Source organism: Labeo rohita, chromosome 7 (genome assembly GCF_022985175.1).
Source record: "Labeo rohita strain BAU-BD-2019 chromosome 7, IGBB_LRoh.1.0, whole genome shotgun sequence".
Classification (NCBI taxonomy): domain Eukaryota; kingdom Metazoa; phylum Chordata; class Actinopteri; order Cypriniformes; family Cyprinidae; genus Labeo; species Labeo rohita.
Genome location: NC_066875.1, coordinates 33,539,329 through 33,561,885, shown reverse-complemented (window position 1 = coordinate 33,561,885; position 22,557 = coordinate 33,539,329). Strand labels below are relative to the sequence as shown.

The 22,557-nt window shown below is 36.7% G+C and overlaps 1 protein-coding gene and 1 long non-coding RNA gene across 3 annotated transcripts in view; one reads left to right on the top strand and one right to left on the bottom strand.

Annotated features, from left to right (window-relative positions):
* Nucleotides 1-22,557, top strand: part of LOC127168691 (uncharacterized) — a 29,305-nt gene that overhangs the window by 5,368 nt on the left and 1,380 nt on the right. The gene's annotated exons all lie outside the window — the stretch shown is intronic.
* The window catches only part of lmo1 (LIM domain only 1), a 35,366-nt gene continuing 17,669 nt past the window's right edge, over nt 4,861-22,557 (bottom strand). For both annotated transcript variants that reach the window (XM_051115718.1, XM_051115717.1), the window contains exons 2-4: nt 18,488-18,701; nt 8,472-8,597; nt 4,861-5,750 (exon numbers count right to left, since the gene is read on the bottom strand). In XM_051115718.1, coding sequence (XP_050971675.1) covers nt 5,645-5,750; nt 8,472-8,597; nt 18,488-18,701 — 446 coding nt within the window. In that variant the 3' untranslated portion in view covers nt 4,861-5,644. The remainder of the gene's footprint in view (nt 5,751-8,471; nt 8,598-18,487; nt 18,702-22,557) is intronic.

Sequence of the window (22,557 nt, the reverse complement as noted above, 5' to 3'; positions counted from 1 at the left end):
TATTGGATTTGGATTCGAGACGTCTGGTTGAGCAGATCTTTGTCCTACAGGATTGAAAACGTATTGTCTCCGTATAGCCTCATCAGAGCGACTACGTGCCGTCTACGACTTGACTTTAGATACGTGTTCGGTTTTCGCCCAAATGTGTCATCATCAGCATTCAAAATAGTGCCCATCTAGCTCAAACAGCAGACGGACTGAGGACGGCTAAAAGGGGGAGGGTGGCTAATGTTAGAAGAAATAAATTGAGCCGGCATACGGCGCGGGAAAAGTGCACCGCGCAGATTATTCACAGTTATATAATGTACTGGGAGAGAAACAGGCGCTTCTCATTTTGGTCACTTATCCCTCATTGTAGAGGGGCTGTATATTTCATTGCTGCTGCAGCAGCTTAGAGGATACATTTCAAAGCAGCAAATAAAAATTGGCTAAACTTCCAAAATTAGCACTTCAAAGTCAAACATGATTTGCAGCGAGGCAGAGGGGGGAGAGAGAGGAGGGAATGTGACTGAAATTTCTTCTATGTGTGTGCAGGGGCTAGAGTACAAAACACTCTGTGTAGACCCTAAAACCAATTTCTAGGCAAATTGGTTTAATTTAAGAATGAGATCATAGAATAAGCAAAATGCTGTGGGGGCAAGTTTATGTATTTCTGCATTTATTTCGCCTCTCCTGCAGTCTGTCCATTTTGGAAGGGTGTAGCAGGAATAATTTCACCCAGGGGTGCACAAGCAGGTCAGCTTAATATACAGCATATGTTATCAAACGAACATACATATTCTACAATAAAGTACATAGTCTCAGTCCGGCCACTTTTAATAACTTATGTCTTTGATGTTGAACGCCTTCTTCGTTTTTTGATCACTTTGCTGAAAACTTGACATAACCGGGCATATCGGGAACTAATGTGTAGTTGAGGGCGAAAAAGGAAAATCTTTATTTTATAGATATTATGTTGATGAAGAGACAACATAGTATGAATAGCAATTGCTCTGCTATCATTCCAGTCCAAACAAGGCCATAATCATAACAGAATCCGTTCTTTTTCTGTCTATATTCATTTCAGTGGTGTGCAGTGATGTTCTGAAATGAGGAGGCCTCAAATTTATTTTTTTAATAAAATATAAATGCATGTCCCAGCCACATTTTTTGGTTAAACATTACATACACTATCAGAAAAAAAATCTATTTTTTTTTTTTTTTGTTAACAATGTAATCAATGTTTTATTAAAGCCAAGTATGAGTCTCATTAAGTTTAAGCGTTTTACATTTATTGAAATATTTTAGAATTTTTTAGATCAAATATTGGTCACAAACACGGACATTTACTTTCAATTTCACCAAGCTGAATATTCACTAACATCTCCCACAGGTAATGTTTTTAAAACGTTTTAAGTCTTATTTTGACGTAGCAAAGTGGCTATATCTAAGTGTGTATTTTGTTTAATTACTTTTTTAAATGAGTCTTCCCATTAACGCAATTATGTTGTTCATTCTGACTGATTTGTGAATGCTTGAAAACAGTAGGCAGGATTTATCACATGAACCAATCACAGCCAAACATAACCAGTCATATCCAATCATTTTGTGATTGAGGCATTGTCTCCTCTCACGTAATTTGCCCCCATTCATTCTCAATTACCCCACACCAAACTCACCACACGCTCTAGTGGGTCTGTTAAAACTCAGTGGGCTCAGGGGAGGCGAGAGAGATGCGGACTCCCGCTGTAACTTTACCTGCTGGTGGCACTGTTGGACAGTGCTTCTTTAGAAAAACTACTGATTTTATACATTTTTTAGTGTCATATTTCGTAATATTGACATTGTTTTATTTTAGTAGTATTAATTTTCCAATATTTTGAGGAGGCACTACCTCCCTTGCCTCCTCAGAGGACACACCCCTGATGCATTTATTTATTTATTTAAACGGTTAAAAAGGTTAATTGGTTAAATTTTCTTTAAAAAAAAACATTAAATTCTACAAAACTGAATAAATAATTTTTTATGATAAAATACTGTAAAATATTTGGGTTTTAGACAGTATTTTTAAGTTTTACAATGGATTTTGGTCTTTTTTCCTCTATATTTTAAAGGATTAAATTTTTTTAACAGTAAATGATAATTAAATACATTACATACAATAAATACTGGTGTTAAATACTGCATGGAAGTATATTTGACTAAAGGGCCCATTTGGACTAACATGATTTCCCAGGCTGTTTTATACTAGTTAATGCTGGTTTGGGCCACCATTCAAAATACAACATATTGCTGTTTTTATCTGCTCAGGGAAATGCACTGTAGCACAGACACGGCACCTGTAGTTTTAATTACACACATTTCACCTTTAAATCACCAGTAAGTACATGTGCAGTCGTGTGTGTGCCTGTGCCTGTGAGGTAATGCTGCAGCTGGGGATGATACGTGTGTGTGTGCGTGCGTATGTGGTCTTTTCCCTCATTATTTTTCTAGAAAATGAGCAATCAGGCATCTTGCACAGAGCCTGATTGTCTCCCTCTGTAAATCAATCCAGGAGCTGCAATTAAAAGGTACTCTTATGTGGTGTAATTGCTGTCTCGCTAATCCTTTATTTGCACACCTGCCGGTGAGTCTGAATTTTTAATGAATTTCTAATTAATGCACATTGTACACTTGATTTATTTGTTAGCAAATGATGTCGCTGGTCTGCTTCCCTGCTGGAGTAGTGTTCCCAGAAAGCCTTCCGTCATCCACAGTATAGGTACATGCGCCACAGTTTGGGTGCAAATGTGCACATGTATGTCTGGCCTAAAGGTCAAAACCCATATGCTGTCCATGTGTGGTTGTAAATGTCTCGCTGATGCAGGTGGGGAGAAACATTAAACGTTTATGGTGATTCGGCAATTGTTTGGGCGCCTTTATTCCTTGACTTGCTGGCCTGTTATTTTCACATTCACTGAGTTTTTGTGTGCACCTGTGAAAATGAGCAGTTTTATCACAGTTGCACTGATTAGAGAAATTGGGCTCTTTTCATTTAGTATTGTGTTTGTGTGGATTTGTATAATTTTTGGTGTTATGCTAGTGTGAAATAATCCTCAAAGGCAGATTGGACTTTCCAACACAGATACACATATTTTTAAACAAATAACATTAAAAAGTATATAAATCGCTTGTTCTTCTAATGTAAAACTGTCCAACAGTGACATCAGAAGGTAAAGTCTTTCTCGCCTCACCTGAGCCCATTGAGTTTTAACAGACCCCCTAAAGCATGCCGTGAGTTTGCTGTGGGGTAATTGAGATTGAGTGGGGGACAGTCACTTGAGAGGACGCAATGCCTCCATTGCAGTATGATTGGATATGAATGGTTATGTTCGGCTGTGATTGGTTCAGCTTGGTGAAATTTAAAGTAAATCTCTGTGTCTGTGACCAATGTTTAGCGAGCTTCGATGACTGATGATCCAAAAAATTAGTCCAAAAATCCAAAAATAGTTAAAAGTTAACTTGATGAGATTCATACTTGGCTCATTTCAGAACACCACTGCACACCACTGATATACTATGTATGAAGCTGCGTAGCAGCAATAATTAAGTAATAAATACTGAGAAATTATATGTGACCCTAGACTACAAAACCAGTCTTAAGGGTAAATTTTTTGAAATTGAGATTTATACGTCATCTGACATCTGAATAAGTAAGCTTTCCATTGATGTATGGTTTGTTCGGATTGAACAATAATCGGCCAAGATACAGCTTTTTGAAAATCTGGAATGTGAGAGTGCAAAAAGTCAAAATATTGAGAAAATCGCCTTTAAATTTAACCAAATGAACAGCAATATGAATATAATAATGAATATCAGCAATGCATATCACTAATCAGAAGTTAAGTTTTGATATATTTACGGTAGGAAATTTACAAAACGTCTTCATGGAACATGACTTTTGCTTAATATCCTAATGATTTTTGGCATAAAAGAAAAATTTATAGTTTTGACCCATACAATGTATGTTTGGCTATTGCTACAATTATATCCATGCTACTTAAGACTGGTTTTGTGGTCCAGGGTCACATATAATAAAGTCTTGAAAGGTATTAGACAGCCTTTATAAAAAATAGTTTTAAGTTAATGTTTGTTCTTTAATTACTTTGTGCTCTTTCAAGTCTGAAGTTTTCAAAGCACTCTGGGAAACGGAGAGAAGTTTTCCGTATGAATAGCATGAAAGGCTCCATTTAGCAAAACTATACCGGAGAGTCTGCTTTAAGTATTGGACATCTGTAAATGAAATTTCAATATGCTGTAAGACCCCAACTGATACCCTTCCCATTTCTTAGCCACAATGAATGAAACTAATTGCTTTAAATGGCAGATCCTCCGTGAAGCAGCTCTCCTGTGGTTCAGAGCTCATAGAAACAAGAATTACCACCAACAGATGAAAATCAAAAGTAATGGGACAGAAGATTGTGTCACCTCAGTCGCAATCCTTTAATTGCACTTCTTTTGTTCATGAAAGCCATTCGGAAATGCACCGCTTTTGAGAGAGCAGTTTAACTCTCACAATGCCTCTGTGCCACAAAAAGACTGAAAACCCCAAGGTGGCACGACAAATTGCTCTGTATGTTTTTCGTACAAATACCATGCTGTTATTTTTCTCCAGACAACAGATCATTATGAAGCCTTGTGATATTTTGACAGAGTTGTAGCGTGTCAGACATGAACTCAAGACTTGATTCACCAAGAGTAAGGATAAGAATTCATTAAGAAGTGAGTGTTTGAATAAACAGGGAAATTGTTGAAGACAAACTCAGAATCAGACACTCACATCTGTTGTGGCACTCAGTGTTATTATGATGATGATGATGACAACAACAACAACTTGGAGTTTTTGAATTCACTTGCTTTATTCGAAATAAGACCGTATTTAATTCATCTGAAAACAACTCGTATTAGTCCATCAGCAATTAAAATATGCTGTTTCATTATGTCATTCTGTATATAAAATTGTCTTCATTTATTATTTCTTTGTAGTTGTCCGATAAATGTTTTTGAAGCTTTAGCCATTTTAAGAGAGTTCAGTAATTACATTTGTTGATACATGGGCCAGCCTCTTCAAACTTTGGCTTCGGGATCAGAAAACAAACTCAACTATGAACATTTAAGAATCTTTTTAATTCACACTGGTAATAAAATTGCATTACAGTTTCATAAAATAAATGTTCCAGTTTATATATACAGAAAACAGACTGTACATACCCTCAGAGAAGCATTAGAAGAACAAGAGAAATAGAGCGAGTGTGTGCGTGAAAGAGAGAGAGACAGAAAGAAAGAAAGAAAGAAAGAAAGAAAGAAAGAAAGAAAGAAAGAGGAAAGAAGAGTTCGAGACCAAAACAGAAAAACATCACAAAAACCATACAGGCAATACAGTGCTCAGCTAAGCAGGCACAACTGTACATCAAAACGTGTAACTGCTCAGTGTTGGGGACAGGAAGGGCCAAAAAGTAGTACATTTACAATAGAGTCCTCAGGGACCAATAGGGCTTTTACTGTAAAAAGTATTGCAGGCAAGCAGACAGATGCTCTTCTCTCTGAGTGCAGCAGAACATCCATCGCACATAAGCGTGTGTTTGTGTGTGTGGACCGAGAGCTGCCGCTGCCGTCGTTTGATTGGCTATTGAACTTGTGTCTCAAAGCTCCCGTTGAGCTGCCCCTCCTCATAGTCCATCTGACACAGAATCATGTTGTTTTTTAGGAAAAACTTGTCGCCCACGCAAAACCTGCAGGGAAACAAACACACAGGTTAACATACACATTCATTTGGCCTATTCACATCAAATCCACAATAGAGGCAGCCACATATTTTAAAACACACTCAAAGTCTGAAATATTGTACTTTGTTATTCTGTGGCTAGGTTGTTCTTTAATTTATAATCTAGATAACATGATCATTCAGGTATTTCACGAAATAATGATTTGGCATCAGATTCAATAGTTTTGGTGAATATCTTTATTTTGGCAGACCTTACACAAACATTATGGATAGTTGGACGAAATTCAGAATTAAAGAATTATTTGAATTGAATTTGGCTGCGCATCACAAAAAGCCGAATTGCAGTGGCAGGATGAGGAATTTACTGACTTGTAATTCAAAGAATTTTTAAAAACTTAATTTAAGGATTTAACCTAATTTTGTCTTTCTATACTACATTCAAATTTGGAAATTTAAATTTCAAAAGGCATTTTCAATGCAGAATGGCCTACAGCCCTGATATACACTTTATACATTCATTTTAATTTCAGACTCAAAGGAACATATCAAAAGACACAAAAATACACTACCAGTCAAAAGTTTTTGAACTGTAAGATTTTTAACGTTTTTTTTTTTAATTTTAATTTTAATTTATTCCTGTGATCAAAGCTAAATTTTCAGCATCATTACTCCGATCTTCACTGTCACATGATTCTTCAGAAATCATTCTAATATGCTGATTTTCTGTTCAAAAAATATTTTTTATTATTATCAATATTTAAATCAGTTGAGTAATTTTTTTTCAGGAGACTTTGATGAATAGAAAGATCCAAAGATCTGCATTTATCTGAAATAAAAAGCTTTTGATTAATATTAATAAATTAATACTTTTATTTAGCAAGGATGCTTTAAATTGAACAAAAGTGATAATAAAGATATTTATAAATGTCACAAAAGATTTCTATCTCAGATAAATGCTGATTTTCTGAACTTTCTATTCATCAAAGAAACCTGAAAAAACTCTTAGTTTTCAACATAATAATAATAATAATAATAAATGTTTTTGAGCAGCAAATATTAGAATATTAGAATGATTTCTGAAGGATCACGTGACACTGCAGACTCAAGTAATGATGCTAAAAATTCATAGCAATAAATTACAGTTTAAAATATATTCAAATAGAAAAGAGTTATTTTAAATAATAAAATATTTAAAAATGTTAATGTTTTTGCTGTATTTTGGATCAAATACAAATGCAGGGTTGGTGAGCAGAAAGACTTCTTAAAAAAACATTACAAATCTTACTGTTCAAAAACTTTTGACTGGTAATGTATATACATAAAAAAAACAAACATTAATGGAATTAAAAAATTAATGGAATATCTTGGAATACCTTGTGTCACTTGGTGTTAAAATATAATAATAATAATAATAATAATAAATATAATTTTTATTATGTAAATATGCCCAAATAAATTAGAATATTTTGGTTTAGGTAGTAGTGCATCAGTGTAAATGAACCTGCAGTACACAGGCATCAGGAATGCTACTGTTTCTATGACTATGGTCTCAAAGTCTCTTGTGATGTGGCAATAAGGTGCAGCTTTAACTAAATGTTTTCAAAACCTACAGCATTTTACAAAGCAGGACAGGATTGGCACCCAATGAAAGCATGCCACCATTTCTTTTCACTGGCAAAACAAAAAAAAAAAAAAAAACTCTGCACCAGTTTCCAAGGAAACCCCACCGCTGAGCTTTTTTTTTCCCCTATGTTGGGGCTCCTTGCCAAAGTATAAATTGTTAGCCTCTAAAAACTTCCCATGAAATTTCATGCCAATTAAAGAGAAAAACATTCCATGTGTGCACTGCATTTTTACATTGACAAGTTTGCATATGAAAGCCACGAATGTCGTCTGGACAATAGAGCGGCCATGATGAAAGCGTTGCCAATGATGTTTTCTCTTATCAATCACTGCCACGCCAATGTGCTGTGTTGGCAAAGGAATAGAGCGGAGCACGAGAGAACCAGGCTTGTGCGCCATCCGTTAGCAGCGAGGCTTCACTCACCAAACTTTATTACACACCTGGTGCTCACCAAATTATTCACTATTTATTCTGTTTTTTCTACCAGATGCTTTATTTTGTTTGATTGCTGCATTTAGATTCTTTAGAGGAGGCTGTCAGTTATGGCATGACATTGGCGAGTTTTTTTTTCTTTTGTGGCATCAGTTCTAAATTGGAGTTTGAGCTTGTTTGTGTTTAGTGTAGTTTAGCGTGTGTGGCACAAAAGTCTTTTTTAGAAGTGGGTCACACACTAGAGCATTTAAGACACTGTCACACTCCTTTGCTCCCCAGGAATGTTTGGAAGGATGATCCTTGAAAAGTTCATTCGTCCGGCGGCTTAATTCCCTCGGCGAGACACATAGCGGTGACGTGCTAGGCTTGGCTGTGTATTGAGTAGGAGCTTTCTGGCTGACTGTGTTCAATAAGGCGTTCGCAGTTTGATCAGGCTTGATATTGGTATTGCCACTGAAGCGCTGGTTAATTTCACTCAACTCAAGTTTATAATCCCACTTCTGGTCACAAATACAAACCAGGACAAAACTCGTAGGTTTGTTGTAGGGCCAATCGGAGAGTGTAAAGTCACAATGCTGAGTGATTTTTGTGCAAGCTAATAGGTTCTTCTGCATTTCTATATAGAAGGAAAGACAATCGTTCAGGCTTGTTGTGATCTCGTTCTCTCCTTACCTCTGGTTACAAAGCTGACAGGCAAAACAGTCCAAATGGTAAACATTATCTCTGGCCCTCATCACCATTTCAAAGGCTGGGATCAGTTTACTGCAGGCTGCACAGTTCCCCGTTGTACCAAAGAGCCTGTGAGAGAAAACACAAAAAGCAGATTTACTCACTTACACCTTTCTTAGCCTTTATGAAATCACGCAACAAACCGAAAAAGGCAAGAAAACAAGCGAAGAAGTGGAAGGGAAAAAAAAACAAAAAACACATTGGACATCTAATGCGATACGTGAATCCAGCTTGGCACACATTAGGTATTTTTTGTTAATGAGGGTACAAACCTAGATGTTAATTCTTAGCTAATGATCTAATTAAAATGATCACATGGTTCTAATCCCCTTCTTCAAAGAGTTTTTGCCTAGCACACTGCAAAAGCAATGAAAACAGGTCTGAGGCGAGCAATTGAACTGCTCAAAGTTTTTTTTTTTCTCCCCCCTCTCTCTTTTAAATCCGGAGTAACTAATGAGACTTTGCTCAGACCAAAGCCAGCTGGATTTTACACAAGAGGCTAAATACTATAATGTAGTCAAAAGTTCAAAAGATTCCCCTCGCAAGGATACTGCCTCTATCCTCCGTACCTCTCCTCTGGTTCTCCTTATTTCTCTGTGACCTGCTAAAAGCAGAGTGAGATGTAGAGGGAGTGTTGTGAGGTACGTAACCTTGGAGAGGTAAGTAGATGCTCGCTGGAGCACGGAAAGGGACACGCAACTCACATTTCTGCGCTGTTTGTTTAAGCTTATTAGATGGGACGCAAAGCACCAAGGTCACAAACAGAACAAGGCATCGAGGCAGATCGCTTTCCTCCGCTACATCCGGCGTTGGATTTACATTTTCATTTTCAAAGCCCTCGCTCCAATGTTTAATTTGGAGATTCGGAGTCGGAGATATAGATATATACGTTTGGCAGGACAGGGATGCTATGCACACAGGAAGAGCAAATGGAGAAGAACAGGGGGAGGAAAAGCGGGACAATAAGGCAGGATCAGGAGGAGGCGGTATGCTAAACGCTCCTCTAAAGTTAAGGACTCGCTTGGAGAGAGAGGAACACTGAACAAAGTTGCGGCGAGTCCATATTAGTCTCTCTCGACTGCTCGCCCTGCGTCACCGGCAGCATCTCTCCAGCAGACCCTGCTGTTAATTAGAGCAACAGACCCGAGCGGAGAGGAGTCTTATGGTGGGAGAGGGCATGTTGTTATATCAGATAGGCGAGGTGTTAAAAAGAGCCATTGTTAGATCGGGTTACTGCTCCAGTAAAATGTGTTTATGTGGAACTCTGACACTCCGAGGAGGCCGTGCAACCCCAGCGAGGTGTTGCCTCACAAAAGAGTTCAGCTTATTAAAATAATGGTTCGACTGCAGCTTTGGTCCAAGGTCAGCGCTGAATCTGTGAGAAACTAATAATTGCACATACAATTTATACTTTACATTTTGTGGTTAAACTTTAAATTAGTGTCTGTTACACATCACACGGAGAATCGGATTTGTAATCATAGTAAGTGTATTTACAAATGGCTCAAAAAAAGTATTGCTCAGTTCAGTATGTTGTCAGTATTCATAGTGTATCACTGCAATAAGAAAACAAACTATTTATTTATTTATGGTAGGGCTGGGTATCAATGCAGAATTCTTCGACTTTAGTTATCAAGAATTTTGATTATGATTCATTTAGGTATATTTCAGTTACACTGTGAATTTCGCTTTTATAAAACAGATAGTTCCAGTCCTTGATTCTGATTGGTTGAGCTGGGGTCGAAGCTGTTGTAAATTACTCTACAAACATACACCTTTGTTTACGTCTGTGTGTTGCTCGGCAACCACTCTGTTGCAACCACAACCGTTTCTGAGGAACTACATTGTTTGGTGGAAGAATAATGTTTTTGTTAATATCATTACACTTTATTTGCTTTTATTTTGTGAAAACTTACTATGTATATGGAATAACCATTTTATAAAAGCAGTAAGCCCTGTGAAGCTGTGGTTTACTGTGAATTTATAACAGCTAAGGGGGTTTTAGGCATTCCGCTTTACGTCATGCCTAACAACGTCCCTTAGCTGTTATGAATTCACTGTAAACCACGGCTTCTTGCTTTAATATACTGCAGAAATTCTCAATTGGCTAATTTTGTAAATTATTCAGAGCATTATTCAAACAAAATTATTCAAACCGTTTACTGTTCATTTAATAGGGCCCAATCAATTCAGTTTTATTTATTCCCAAAAACTGTATTTATTCCCAAATTTTGTTTTGTCTGTTTTAATTTTCCTGGATTCCGTTTTTTCCATTTTAACATTTTAATATTAAAAATAAAATTCAGTAATCAAAAACCATGTCTAATTAATTGATACTTTAAACAAATTAACGATTAAAAAAATCATGTCTTATTAATTGAATTCATAAAAATGGCTTAATTTACTATTTTTGCTTTTTTTTTTTTTTTTAAATTGTTTTCTGTACTTTAATTTTTCTGTTGAAGGCATAAAACATTCATTTGGTTTAACCAAATAAAAATAAAACAATTAAAGATAATATTATTATTGCATTAAGACATACACTCTATTGTACAATAGTAACATATTTCTGTCACAGTTTCTTCAAATTAAACCTAACTTTTATTTTGACAGATTGGTATTGAGACCTTTAAGTTTTTGTGTAACGATAGTTTTTCTGATATGAAATGGTGGAATGCTCACCAAGTGACTCTCAGAGCAGTTCTGGAGATTTTGTTCATATATTTATGTCCTCATTTAGTGAGACAATGGATAGTGAAAACATGCATGTACACGCTTCAGTATAGTAAGCAAAACTGCGCGTCTACGCCATTCATTCACACAGAGACATGCAGAACATGCAGGATTAATATTTACATGGTCTTTTGCGGTTTATTATTTACAGACACTAGTCCCATATTACAATTTGATTAGACTGTACTGACCTACTTTTGATTTATTCATCTACAATTTTGCGTGACATTCTGCGTTAAACAGTAAATTCTGTTTTTGTAGCTGGATTCTGCAATTCTGTCTGCGCATCGTGGAAATCGTAAGGCCCTAATTTAAAGAACCATCTCATAAGAGTCCAGTTGGTGAATCAGTATGTATGTATGTATGTTTAGACAATCTGTTTGCTTTTGATTCTGTAAAAAGAACTGGCTCATGAGAGTCATTAATTCATGAATCGGACTACGCTAATCATGCTGTATTCTTTTTATTCAGTTTTTTTATTCAGTTGTATTCTTTTTATTAAAAAGAATAATAAAAGATGTTTAGCAAGCTAGACTGGTTATGCTGTATGGTTTTGATTTACTAAAAAGAAATGACTAAGAGTCATGAATCAGACTGAATAGAACTCAATAGAAAGACATTCCTTGCCATTATTTCTTTCATCACAATTAATTTAGACTGTAAACACACATTCGGAACAATAAAAAGAATATTCATTAAAATGATTTGATTAATTAGAAAATCAATATTTGTACACATCACTATCTATTGGTATTTCATGCTTGGTAAAATCACCATTTTGACAAAGATAGATCCGTCCAAGAACTTTTTGGCAGCATATTAAAGCGACCATGCCAAATCATTTGCCACAGCATTTGACAGGACAACCATTAACAGCGAGAATGCCAGTTTACAGTCGTTGGCCGAGATGTATCTAGCAGTCATTCTTCGATCTTGGAAAGTTCTCAGATGGCGGGCCATGTAATCCTAACGTTTGCAGACACACATACATGGTCAGAGGCAGAAGGAAGGATTAAGGCGTCTGTCTGAAGGAGCATGTTTTCTAAAAGGGAATAGCGCACAGATTGTGGTCGAACACATTTCAAATGTCATGCCTTAATGCTGGAGCGAGCAACTGGAGTTGGGAGTTCAATGTTGTGTTATCCTGGCTCGCTACTGAAAAGGTGCTCGGAGTCCCTGGGGATCCCGAACAATTTCTTGTGGCTCACGTCCATCATGTTGCACAGTAGAGGGTGTTACAGATCACATCACAAGACCCATTTTCCCTTCTTTTCTAAATCAGGTCACAGAAAGCACAGGGATGGCAGTTTGAGAGGGCTGTTACTGACTTGTGAAAATTCAGGGACCTCTTGATGGTTTAAGAGCAGAGGAGTCTTCTTGAAAGAGAAGGGACTCCTCACACACACACACACACACACACACACACACGGAGTGACAGATAACTGGGCTTCTGCAAAGAAATCTGCGGTGGTTTAATTGTAGGTTTTTGCAGCACTATGATGGCCCGGCTCAAAATGGAGACTTTACTGGTGGTTAATTTAAGTGGATTAGGAGGTTACAGAAACTCATTTGGAAGGTCACCAGCAAACTTTGAAATACAATGGCTTGGATTTTCAGGCAATATAATTCAAGATAAAGTGAAACCAACCATTTTATCAGCAAGGCCATTTAATGTTATTCCAAGCAAATGTGCTCAAGAACGTCCAGGCCTAAAATGTCTATTGTGCATCATTTTTGCTATACGAGTTGTCATTACAAGCTTAACTTTTTAATTGTTTTCTCGAAAAACAAAGCAGTCTATTCAATAGCAGATACTCTGATAAGATTAATGAGCTCTCAACTCAATATAGCATTCCTTTAATTTTATCATGGCCTCGGCAAAGAAAAAAAAAAAATCTCAAAGTCCCCTGCGCGCTGATTCCACTGAACAGGAGGGGGAAAAATTTACAAGACAATAAAGGAAAAGAGAACAGAGCTTTTCCCTTCATAATCTTGTTTGTGTTTAACTAAACTTCAGCATTAAAGCTGAAAGCCTTTGCTCATTGTTCTCTATGATTCCCTGTGGCTCTGTGTAGACAGGTGTTTCTCTTCTGGTGTTTCTTCATAACTCCTCTGAAGCCGGCATCAGCTTCCTTCCCTTTAATGTCTCTCTGTGATTAGACTTCAGCTGTTCTAGTTCTTTACTTACGTTCAAAGGGACTGTGGTTCAATACTGTACGTGTGAATTTGCAAAGTTCTAAATACAGTGGGGTTCAAAAGTGTGAGACCACAATGAAGGTCTTTAAGGCTACGTTTACACTAGTGCGTTTCCGTTTTAAAATGCATAACTTTTGCTACGGTTATGCCTGTCTTTTACACTACTCTGGCATTTTTGACCCTCGAAAACAGAGACTTATGAAAACGCTGCAGACCCTGTTTAAAAAAACGATGGCGTGGCTGCCCACATTTGCTCTGCGTATCCTTGACGACCATGTAAACAATAACATCAGGCTCATTGTTGTACCCATAGATATGTATAGGGAGATGCCCCATTTGACCCCTTTAACCACTTAATGTGTCCGCCATCTAAATAATAGGGCATCTAGCTATACATATATATGGTTGTACCTGCATGCATGGTCATGTGACATAATTTTTTAGTTGTGTAGTGTGGATAGAGATTGTCTCTAAAATGCTATGAAAATGCCAGTGTAGATGAGGATCTTTTCATTTTAAAACACTCAGTAGTGAAAACCGTGCATAAGATGTTTAAGGATTTATATTTTTTATACTTATTATTTTTATCATTATTATTAGATATATAGAACAGACAGAACAATTAGATATAATAATCATATTATTATTATTATTATTGTTGTTATTATTATTATTAGAAATATTTTATTATTGTTATTTTGTATTATATTACTAAAAAACTATTATATTATTTATTATTATTATATTATAATAATTATTATTCTTACTATAATTATTATTATTGTTATTATTTTTACGATACATATGTTTATCTGTTTATTATACATCTATTATTATTATTATTATTAGAACGGAATAGTATTTTAATATCTATTGTTTTTAATTTTATTATTGTTATCATTAGATATATAGAACAGAATATTTTAATTGTTATTTTATATTTATTTTATAGTTAAAAATCTATTGTTTTTAATTTTTTATTATTATTATTATTATTATTATTATTATTATTATTATTATTATTATTATTAGAACAGAATAGTATAAAATCTATTGTTTTTAATTAGATTGTTATTATAATGATTATCTATATGGAACATAATATTTTTATTGTTATTTTATATTATATTATTAAAAATCTGTTGTTTTTAACTATATTATTATTATTATTATTATTAGAAATATAGAACAAATTTATTATTTTGTATTTATTATATTATTAAAAATCTATTGTTTTAATTGTATTATTTACTATACATCTGTTTATTCTATATCTATTATTATTATTTTATTTATTATTAGATACATAGAACAAAATATTTTTTTATTATTATTTGGTATTTATTATATTACAAATATATTGTTTTTATTTTTTTACTATACGTCTGTTTATCTGTTTATTACACATTTATTATTTATTATTATTTATTATTTATTATTATTATTATTATTATTATTAGAAGACATTTTTATTAGAACAGAATAGGTTTTTTTTAATCTGTTGTTTTTAATTATATATTATTATTATTAGATATATTACAAATCTTTTTTTATATTATTATTATTATTATTATTATTTTTACTATACATCAGTTTATCTATTTATTATATATCTAATAATAATAATAATAATAATAATAATAATAATAATAATAATTATATTTACTATATTATTAAACATCTAATAATGTATAGAATACATATAAAGCCAAAATACACAAATACAGCAGACACTTTTTGGACCCCACTGTCGTGTTTTACAGACAGAGTCACAGTATTGTGTGTTCAGTGATAGTAGTTAATCTTCAAAGTGAGATACGGTTGACATTGGGATTGTGTTTCCACTTAAATTATAAGACTGATGTCTTTTTTCCCTCATAGACCTCAGCAGACTATTTTAACATCAAAATGCACTGAACGATTGCTGAGACTTATCTCTGCCCTTTAATCGTACTCACATGCTGGCTAGTAATAGATGTGCCATCATTAGGAGGAGGTGTAATCTACTTTATAGTTCAATTAAAAACACCCTACTTTGATTAGTAAATGACTGATGTGCCTCCCCGTAATATAACGTAATTGTTCAGATATAAAAATAATTTCAGGTCGGGGGTGAACGCAATCAAAAACAGAGGCACTCCCACTCTCTGGTCATGAGGTCAAAGGATTCTTGACCCCAGCAAAACAGATTCATCTATTTTTGTGTGCAGTAATGAAAGAGTATGGCCTGAAAGCTTATAAATCCTGCTATACTTATCTATTAAGGAAACGGTCAACTGTAATAGCTCAAGCTAGTTTGTGCAGTGGTGGGGCTATGTGTGTTTTCATGGGGTGGGGGTTCATTACAGCTCTACAGTACTCCTGAAGGACAAAACGCAGAAGGAGCACAGCTCATAATTAATGTGCGCATGGCAGGGCTCCAAAAACCCAGCCGAAAATAAAAGAAATGCGTTTGATCCGCCCGCCTGTCTTTAATGAAGTGCCTCCCTGTATGGGAGGCTAATTCTGGGTGAGATTTCAGCTTCATTACCGAAGGCGAACGGGCTGATTCTCCAGCGGTGCGCTGGAGGTGAAGTTTAGGTGGGACACCCTGCGTGGAGTCTCAATCACTCGCGTTTAAAACCAACACACTGATGCTTCCTCGCTCTGTCTGCACAGAGAGGGATACTTCTTAATTTGTTCCTTAATAGAATTCATATCCAGCATCTCCAGGCATTAAGTAGCACACATTTGTCACAGGCTGAAGAGCAGATGAGTGGGCTAGATTTCATTAGGACATCACAGCCAGTACAGCGGCAACAGGAAGCTCATTTTTGTGCTGTATCTCCCTCCACTTTTCTCTGGTTTCATTCACTAGCAAACAAAAAAGTAATTGCCAAGCACTTGGGCTTATTTAGATTTTTTTTCCCATTTATTTTATCATTAGCACACATGCCTCGGTGTACCTGTTAGGAACCTTGTGAGGTTACTCTTAAAGTATCATAGCAGTCGTGATTGGATGTGCAAATTGAGTAATGGCCAGTGTTATTTTTACAGTTTTTGTGTGTGTGTGTGTGTGTGTGTGTGTGTGTGTTATGACAAAAATATCAGGTAAATTTAGTCAGTATTTTTTAGTCAGTGTTTATTACATGACAAAAACATTCAATTTTATTTTCATTTATATTTTAGTTGACTACAGTGCAATTTGAATACAAATATTCAGACATTTTACATTAGTGTAATGTAACTGTATAAAAACTATAATTTCTGAGTTCCTGAATTAACATTATATTGTCTACAATTTTCTTTATTCTTTAGAATATTTTCAGTCATAATATGAGTTATGTGCTAGCCAGAGTTTCTAAGTTAGTTCAAGTTTATTTGTGTACTTGTGCCATTTTGTGCATATGATTAATCTCTATTTACTCACCTTCAAGTTGTTCCAAACCTGTATAGCTTTATGTGAAACACAAATGATTAGTTAATATATAAAAAACAATTTTTTAAATGTTTTTTTTTTAAAGACTGCTCTTCTTCTCACTAAGCCTGCATTTATTTGATCCAAAGTACAGCAAAAACAGTATAATTGTGAAATGTTTTTACTATTAAAATAACTGTTTTCTATTTAAAGATATTTTAAAATGTAATTTATTTCTGTGATTTCAAACTGAATTTTTTAGCATCATTACTCCAGTCACATGATCCTTAAGAAATCATTCTAATAATTTGATTTGCTGCTCAAAATACATTTATTATTATTATTATTATTATTATTATTATTATTATGTTGAAAACAGCTGAGTAGATTTTTTTCAAGTTTCTTTGATGAATAGAATGTTCAGAAGAACAGCACTGATCTGAAATAGAAATATTTTGTAACATTAGAAATGTCTTTATGGTCACATTTGATCAATTTAAAGCATCCTTCAAAAAAAAAAAATTTAAAAAATTAAAATTATACTGACTCTAAGCTTTTGAATATAGTGTATAATTATACAAAAGCTTTTTATTTCAGATAAATGCTGATCTTTGGATCTTTATATTCAAATTGTTTTTAATATGTTTTTAATGTTTCTTGAACAGCAAATCGGAATATTAGAATGATTTCTGAACGTTCGTGAGACAAACTTTTGACTGGTAGTGTGTATGTGTATATATATCCCCATGTCCATGCGGTGAAAGTCAGTGTGGTCCAGTGTTGTTTTGACTGTTGACCTTGTTCGAATGGCAATTTTTTGTGTGTGTGTGTTCCACAAAAAAGGTCAGTCAAACCTGTTTGGAACTGCATGAGGGTGAGTAATGATGACACAATTTTTCCTTTTAGGTGAACTATCCCTTTAACAGAGTTAATGACGACAGTGCTGAACTGCATGTCTTACTGGGAAGGGCCCTACCAGTGGGGGCTCTTTGGGGAGAGCAGCTTGGGGATAAATGACTGGATCTGGTTGGGAGACCCCAGGGACTTGGGATTTAACGCCCAGGAAATAATCATGTTTAATTTAGCAAGCAGATGGCTCAGAGATAGGAGGCAAAACAGATCCTTAGACCTGCGGTTCTGCCACTCAGCTGCCTGGGGTGAGCTGAAAGTCCATACGCGCACTCACACGCAGCGGTTTATTGCTCAACTTAGAAAATGGGTGACACGTCACATTCATGTAAACATGCAAAACCTTACCCGGCTAAACATAAACAATCGCTACAAGATGCCACTCCAAGCTGTTTGCTCACTTGCGCAACTGGGACTTAATTGGAACACACAGAGTCTGGGTCGGTACACTGCGATGAGGAAAGAACAAGCACTTAATCTTCTGTAACAGCCTCAAAGAAAACATCATTTACAAGCTAAAAAAAAAAAAAATTATCTTCTAACCCCACAAGTTAGCGGATAAATGCAACAGGAGAGAGAGAGAGAGGACAAGGCCAGGAATGAGACAGGCAGGGTGGCAATCATCGGCTGTTAGATGAGGGTGTACTTTTCTGAATGTCATGCAGCCTAAGGTGTAACAAGCCCTTTCTGCTTTGGCAGCACTTTGACTGGAGCGTGTTCTTACCTCAGGTAGTCCCTGCGACAGAGGATGAGATTGGCTTTGGTGTAGAGGGTGGAGCCCACCTCCCCCAGGCGGCAGTCGCAGCAGGCACATTTCAGGCAGTCTTCGTGCCAGTATTTGTCCAGGGCCTTGAGCAGGTAGCGGTCTTTAATCTTACGGTTGCAGCCGGCGCATCCCTTCTGTTTTCCTTTGGGCTGGACGGAGAGCATCGGCACACCTGTGGCGATAGGGAGACAAACACAGAGAGCATTGTGATTTACTGCCTGGCTAAACCGGTGACTTTTCATGTTCCGCGCTCTTTGATAAGGGTGGCGACACCGCCGAAGCTCGGGCCGCTGTTTCATATGCATTAGCCACGGACACTCTTCCCCTGATAGGGGGTCACTTTGGACTGCGTTCATCCGTCGCTGCCCCCGCTCAAAAGAACAGATGTTATTTTTGGCGAGTGACACACACCCGTTTAATGGGGGCTTGAATGCATCTCTATGTTGGGATGCCCCAGGACCATCTCTATTTAGATAGCTGACAGAGGTATTTATGTTGTTTGGAAGATTAGCCATGGCCCTATTTCATCAGTATGAGAACTGTTGGCCATGCTAAAAGCCTCCCGTGGGTTTTGTTTGGTATAGATCAACATTAACCTTTTAGAACACTGTTGACCGCAAGAAGGCTGCTCTCAGCTTCCAGTGAGATACGGTATGGCCTAAGTGCCTTCCAAACACGTGCGTGCACACACACACACACACACACTAAAGTCTGATCTCCTTTTACACTTGGTGCATCGCGACCAGAGAAGAGTAACCAAACCGGCTAAATCGCCGCGTTGTCATGTAGCCTCCCCCCTTTAAGCATGCCTTTTAGCCTCCTAAAGGACAAATAAAGTCCATTTAATAACTGCACTAAACACTAATAGTCTATCTGCGGTCTGACATTTGTGTGTGGACTAAAAGCCGCCCCCGGGCCAGAGCTGGTAACACTGGCACTCGGCACCCCTCTGCCAGCACTAACAGGTCTGCCACAGCTGAAAGCGCAGGACAACAGCTCTTAAGACACTCTCTCCCACACTGAGCTATTGATCCGTCTAATAGAACGCGCAGCTAAACCGGCACTCTCCCTCTCTCTATACCTCTCTTTTGCTCTCTGCTTTCAAAACACATTTCTCTCAGAAAGCCTTGTGTGATGCCCCCTTTGACACCCCCACTCCACGCCTCCTCCCCCACCAATCGGCAGCGTATCGGGCCCTGGACGGTCAAACCATTAAAAGCCCCCAGTCCTGGATGGAGACAGACCCATCTGGACAGGGGGCTTTTTATTTAAGCATTAGCCTTTTTACAGTATGGAAAAAGTGTAAAAACATTATCTGTAAACATCCAAAGTAGGGCTGCAACGTGTTGCCCGTGTCGAGTAATCGGCAAAATACCAGAAGTGGCACATTCCAGATATTAAACCCATTTAAAAATCATAATAAAGCATAATGCTATTAAGAATTCACAAACGCTACAGTTCAGTTAAATAAATATATGCGATGCAGGTTTAATATATGCGCTTTAATTATTTACATCCGTGTAGGTTACGTATGTTCATGTCAGGGTACGTTCACAGTAAATGCTGCAACATAAACTGTTATAATTTATGTGTGTGGAGTGTGTCAAATTCAGTCTCTGCTTGATGTTAAGAGTTTGGGTTATTATAACATTCATCTGGGAACGCAACAAGCGCTATTTCATCAGATTTGTAAGGTAAATCATTTATAAACCTACGCAACCGCAGGAGAATAAGTCATCGTGATTTCAGAATAAAAGGTTAAACCCTCACTCTGAGTTTACATATTTTGATGTCCACATATTTAAGTATTGTATGTAACATTACTATCATAAAGAAATGACCAAATATTTAAGATTAAGTGGAAATTTGAACACCAATTAAACACAGATCGCACAGTAAAGTGTAAAAACAATCGTGAGGCTGTTGGCGCCCTCTGCAGTCATTTGTTATAATGTAATGTACATTAGCTCTGTTGTTTATAATACGTTATGTATTTTAATAGTTTTGTTCAATACAACCATATACTTTATTTGAACTAATTATTATTACCTCATTGCTATTATATGTGTATTTTATGTCATTTTAAAGGCTATTGTTCACTTAGGTCTATTTTTATTACTTCAAAAAAAAAAAAAAAACACCACAAAACCAAAGTATAATTATCCAATTACTCGATTAATCGTCAGAATAATCAACAGATTACTCGATTACCAAAATAATTATTAGTGACACCCCTAATCCAAAGTGAGGAATTAAAATTTCATAGTTGGCACAAAATGAAACCTTTTGGCTCCGATGTTGTTTTGGACCCCATTGACTTTTACTGTGTAGACGACAACTTTTCTATTCCACAGAAAAAGAAAGTCAGGCAGGTTTGCAAGGACATGAGTATAAAAGACAAAGCTGATTTTGCTGTTAGGTGGACTATATCTTTTTAATATTTTCCTGGTATCGTCATGTTTATGTAATGCTTATGCTTAGCTGATTGTTAGTGCATTTGTGTATGAGACGAGATGTCCGTTAAGAGTATCCTGATGGCAGAGGTCACAGGCAGCAGCTCTTGTTCAGCTCCGGCTTTAATGTCCGGTAATGGCTCTACTGTACATGATCAACAAATGTACGCCAGTGGGCATGAACTCCATTATCCGGTACCCCACATGCAACTATCAGCATATTAATGTTTTTTTTTTGTGTGTGTGTGTGAGTATCCTCCTCTAACTGGACTAACCTTGCACTGTAGTTCCAAGAGAGGTTTAGTACAAGCCAGGGATTGAAAAAGTTCTTTCAGCCCAAATTCAAACACTCAAATTTTGTCCTGCCAAACTTTACTTTACAGTTATATGAATTCATTTGAATTCTGCTTCCTTACATTACAACTTGAATAACAATTCTGCATTCCGTTTACTACCTTGAAATTCGGCAAATGAGGAATTTAAAGGCATTCTCAGTACAATTCTGAATGGTGCACAACCCTCGTTCTCACACGTTCGTTTATTGGATTCAGATTTGTTCAGTGATTGTGGACCGTCCACACATCAGCGGTGCTATGAATATAATATAATTAGCATTCCCTCGGTTATAAAATGAGGTAAAAATGTGCGAGCACTCAGGAAAGACTGAAAGAGAGGGAGGGCAGGAGAGCAAGGGCTTGTTAGTTAAATTTATGACTTGGATGTGAATAAGAGCTCTGGTGGTATTCAACCATCTTATTTCTTTATCAGAACTGGAAAAAGAGGGAAGCTAATTGGTCTAGCGCCACTGATGGGAGCCATCAATTAGCGGTGCGCTTCCCCCTCCAGCTTCCTCCCCCTTCCCCCTCTGGCCCCAACACGGGCCCCTTGAAGCCGCCGCATTAGGATCACAAAACTCGCTATAAATACCAATGTTCAGTATAAATGAAGGTAAAAAGCCTTTAAATTGAAGCCACACTAGCTGAGGGCGGTCGTTTTCTACCTGCATTTCATGGCTTGTTAGAGGTGCACTCTGCAGGTATGCCAACAGTGCTCTCCTGTCAGCCTTCTACAGAACTAGAAACAGTCTTAATGAGGAGAGAGAGCTCGTCTGCGAGGAAAAAGTGTGTCTGTGTTTGTACGTGAGTGTGCGTACGAGACGGAAACGAGCTTGGGAATCAGGCTCCTTCAGTTCCCCAAGGGATGGCACAAAAATCTTTAATTTGCCTTTTATGACAGCTAATTAGTTATTCTATTCAAAATCTTTGCTTTAAATAAGAGAACTAATTATACACAAAGGTCGTTTCCCCCACCTCAGGAGAACCACACGTAATTGGTTTAGGCCAGTAGCCCCCCACCCCCACCACACACACACTCACTTTCCTCCCACCTTTTAACAACATGCACGTCGGTTGAAGAAAAACTTAACGGTGGAGAGCCTAACCCTTTCTGTTGTAAACCACTCAAGGCCCGTGTACGAGAAACCTTTGAGCATTCCCCTTCTGTAATTACCTGGACGAATTCAGGTTTGTGGGTAACTGAATGACACCATCACGCCGTGACAGGTTTCCTAACCCA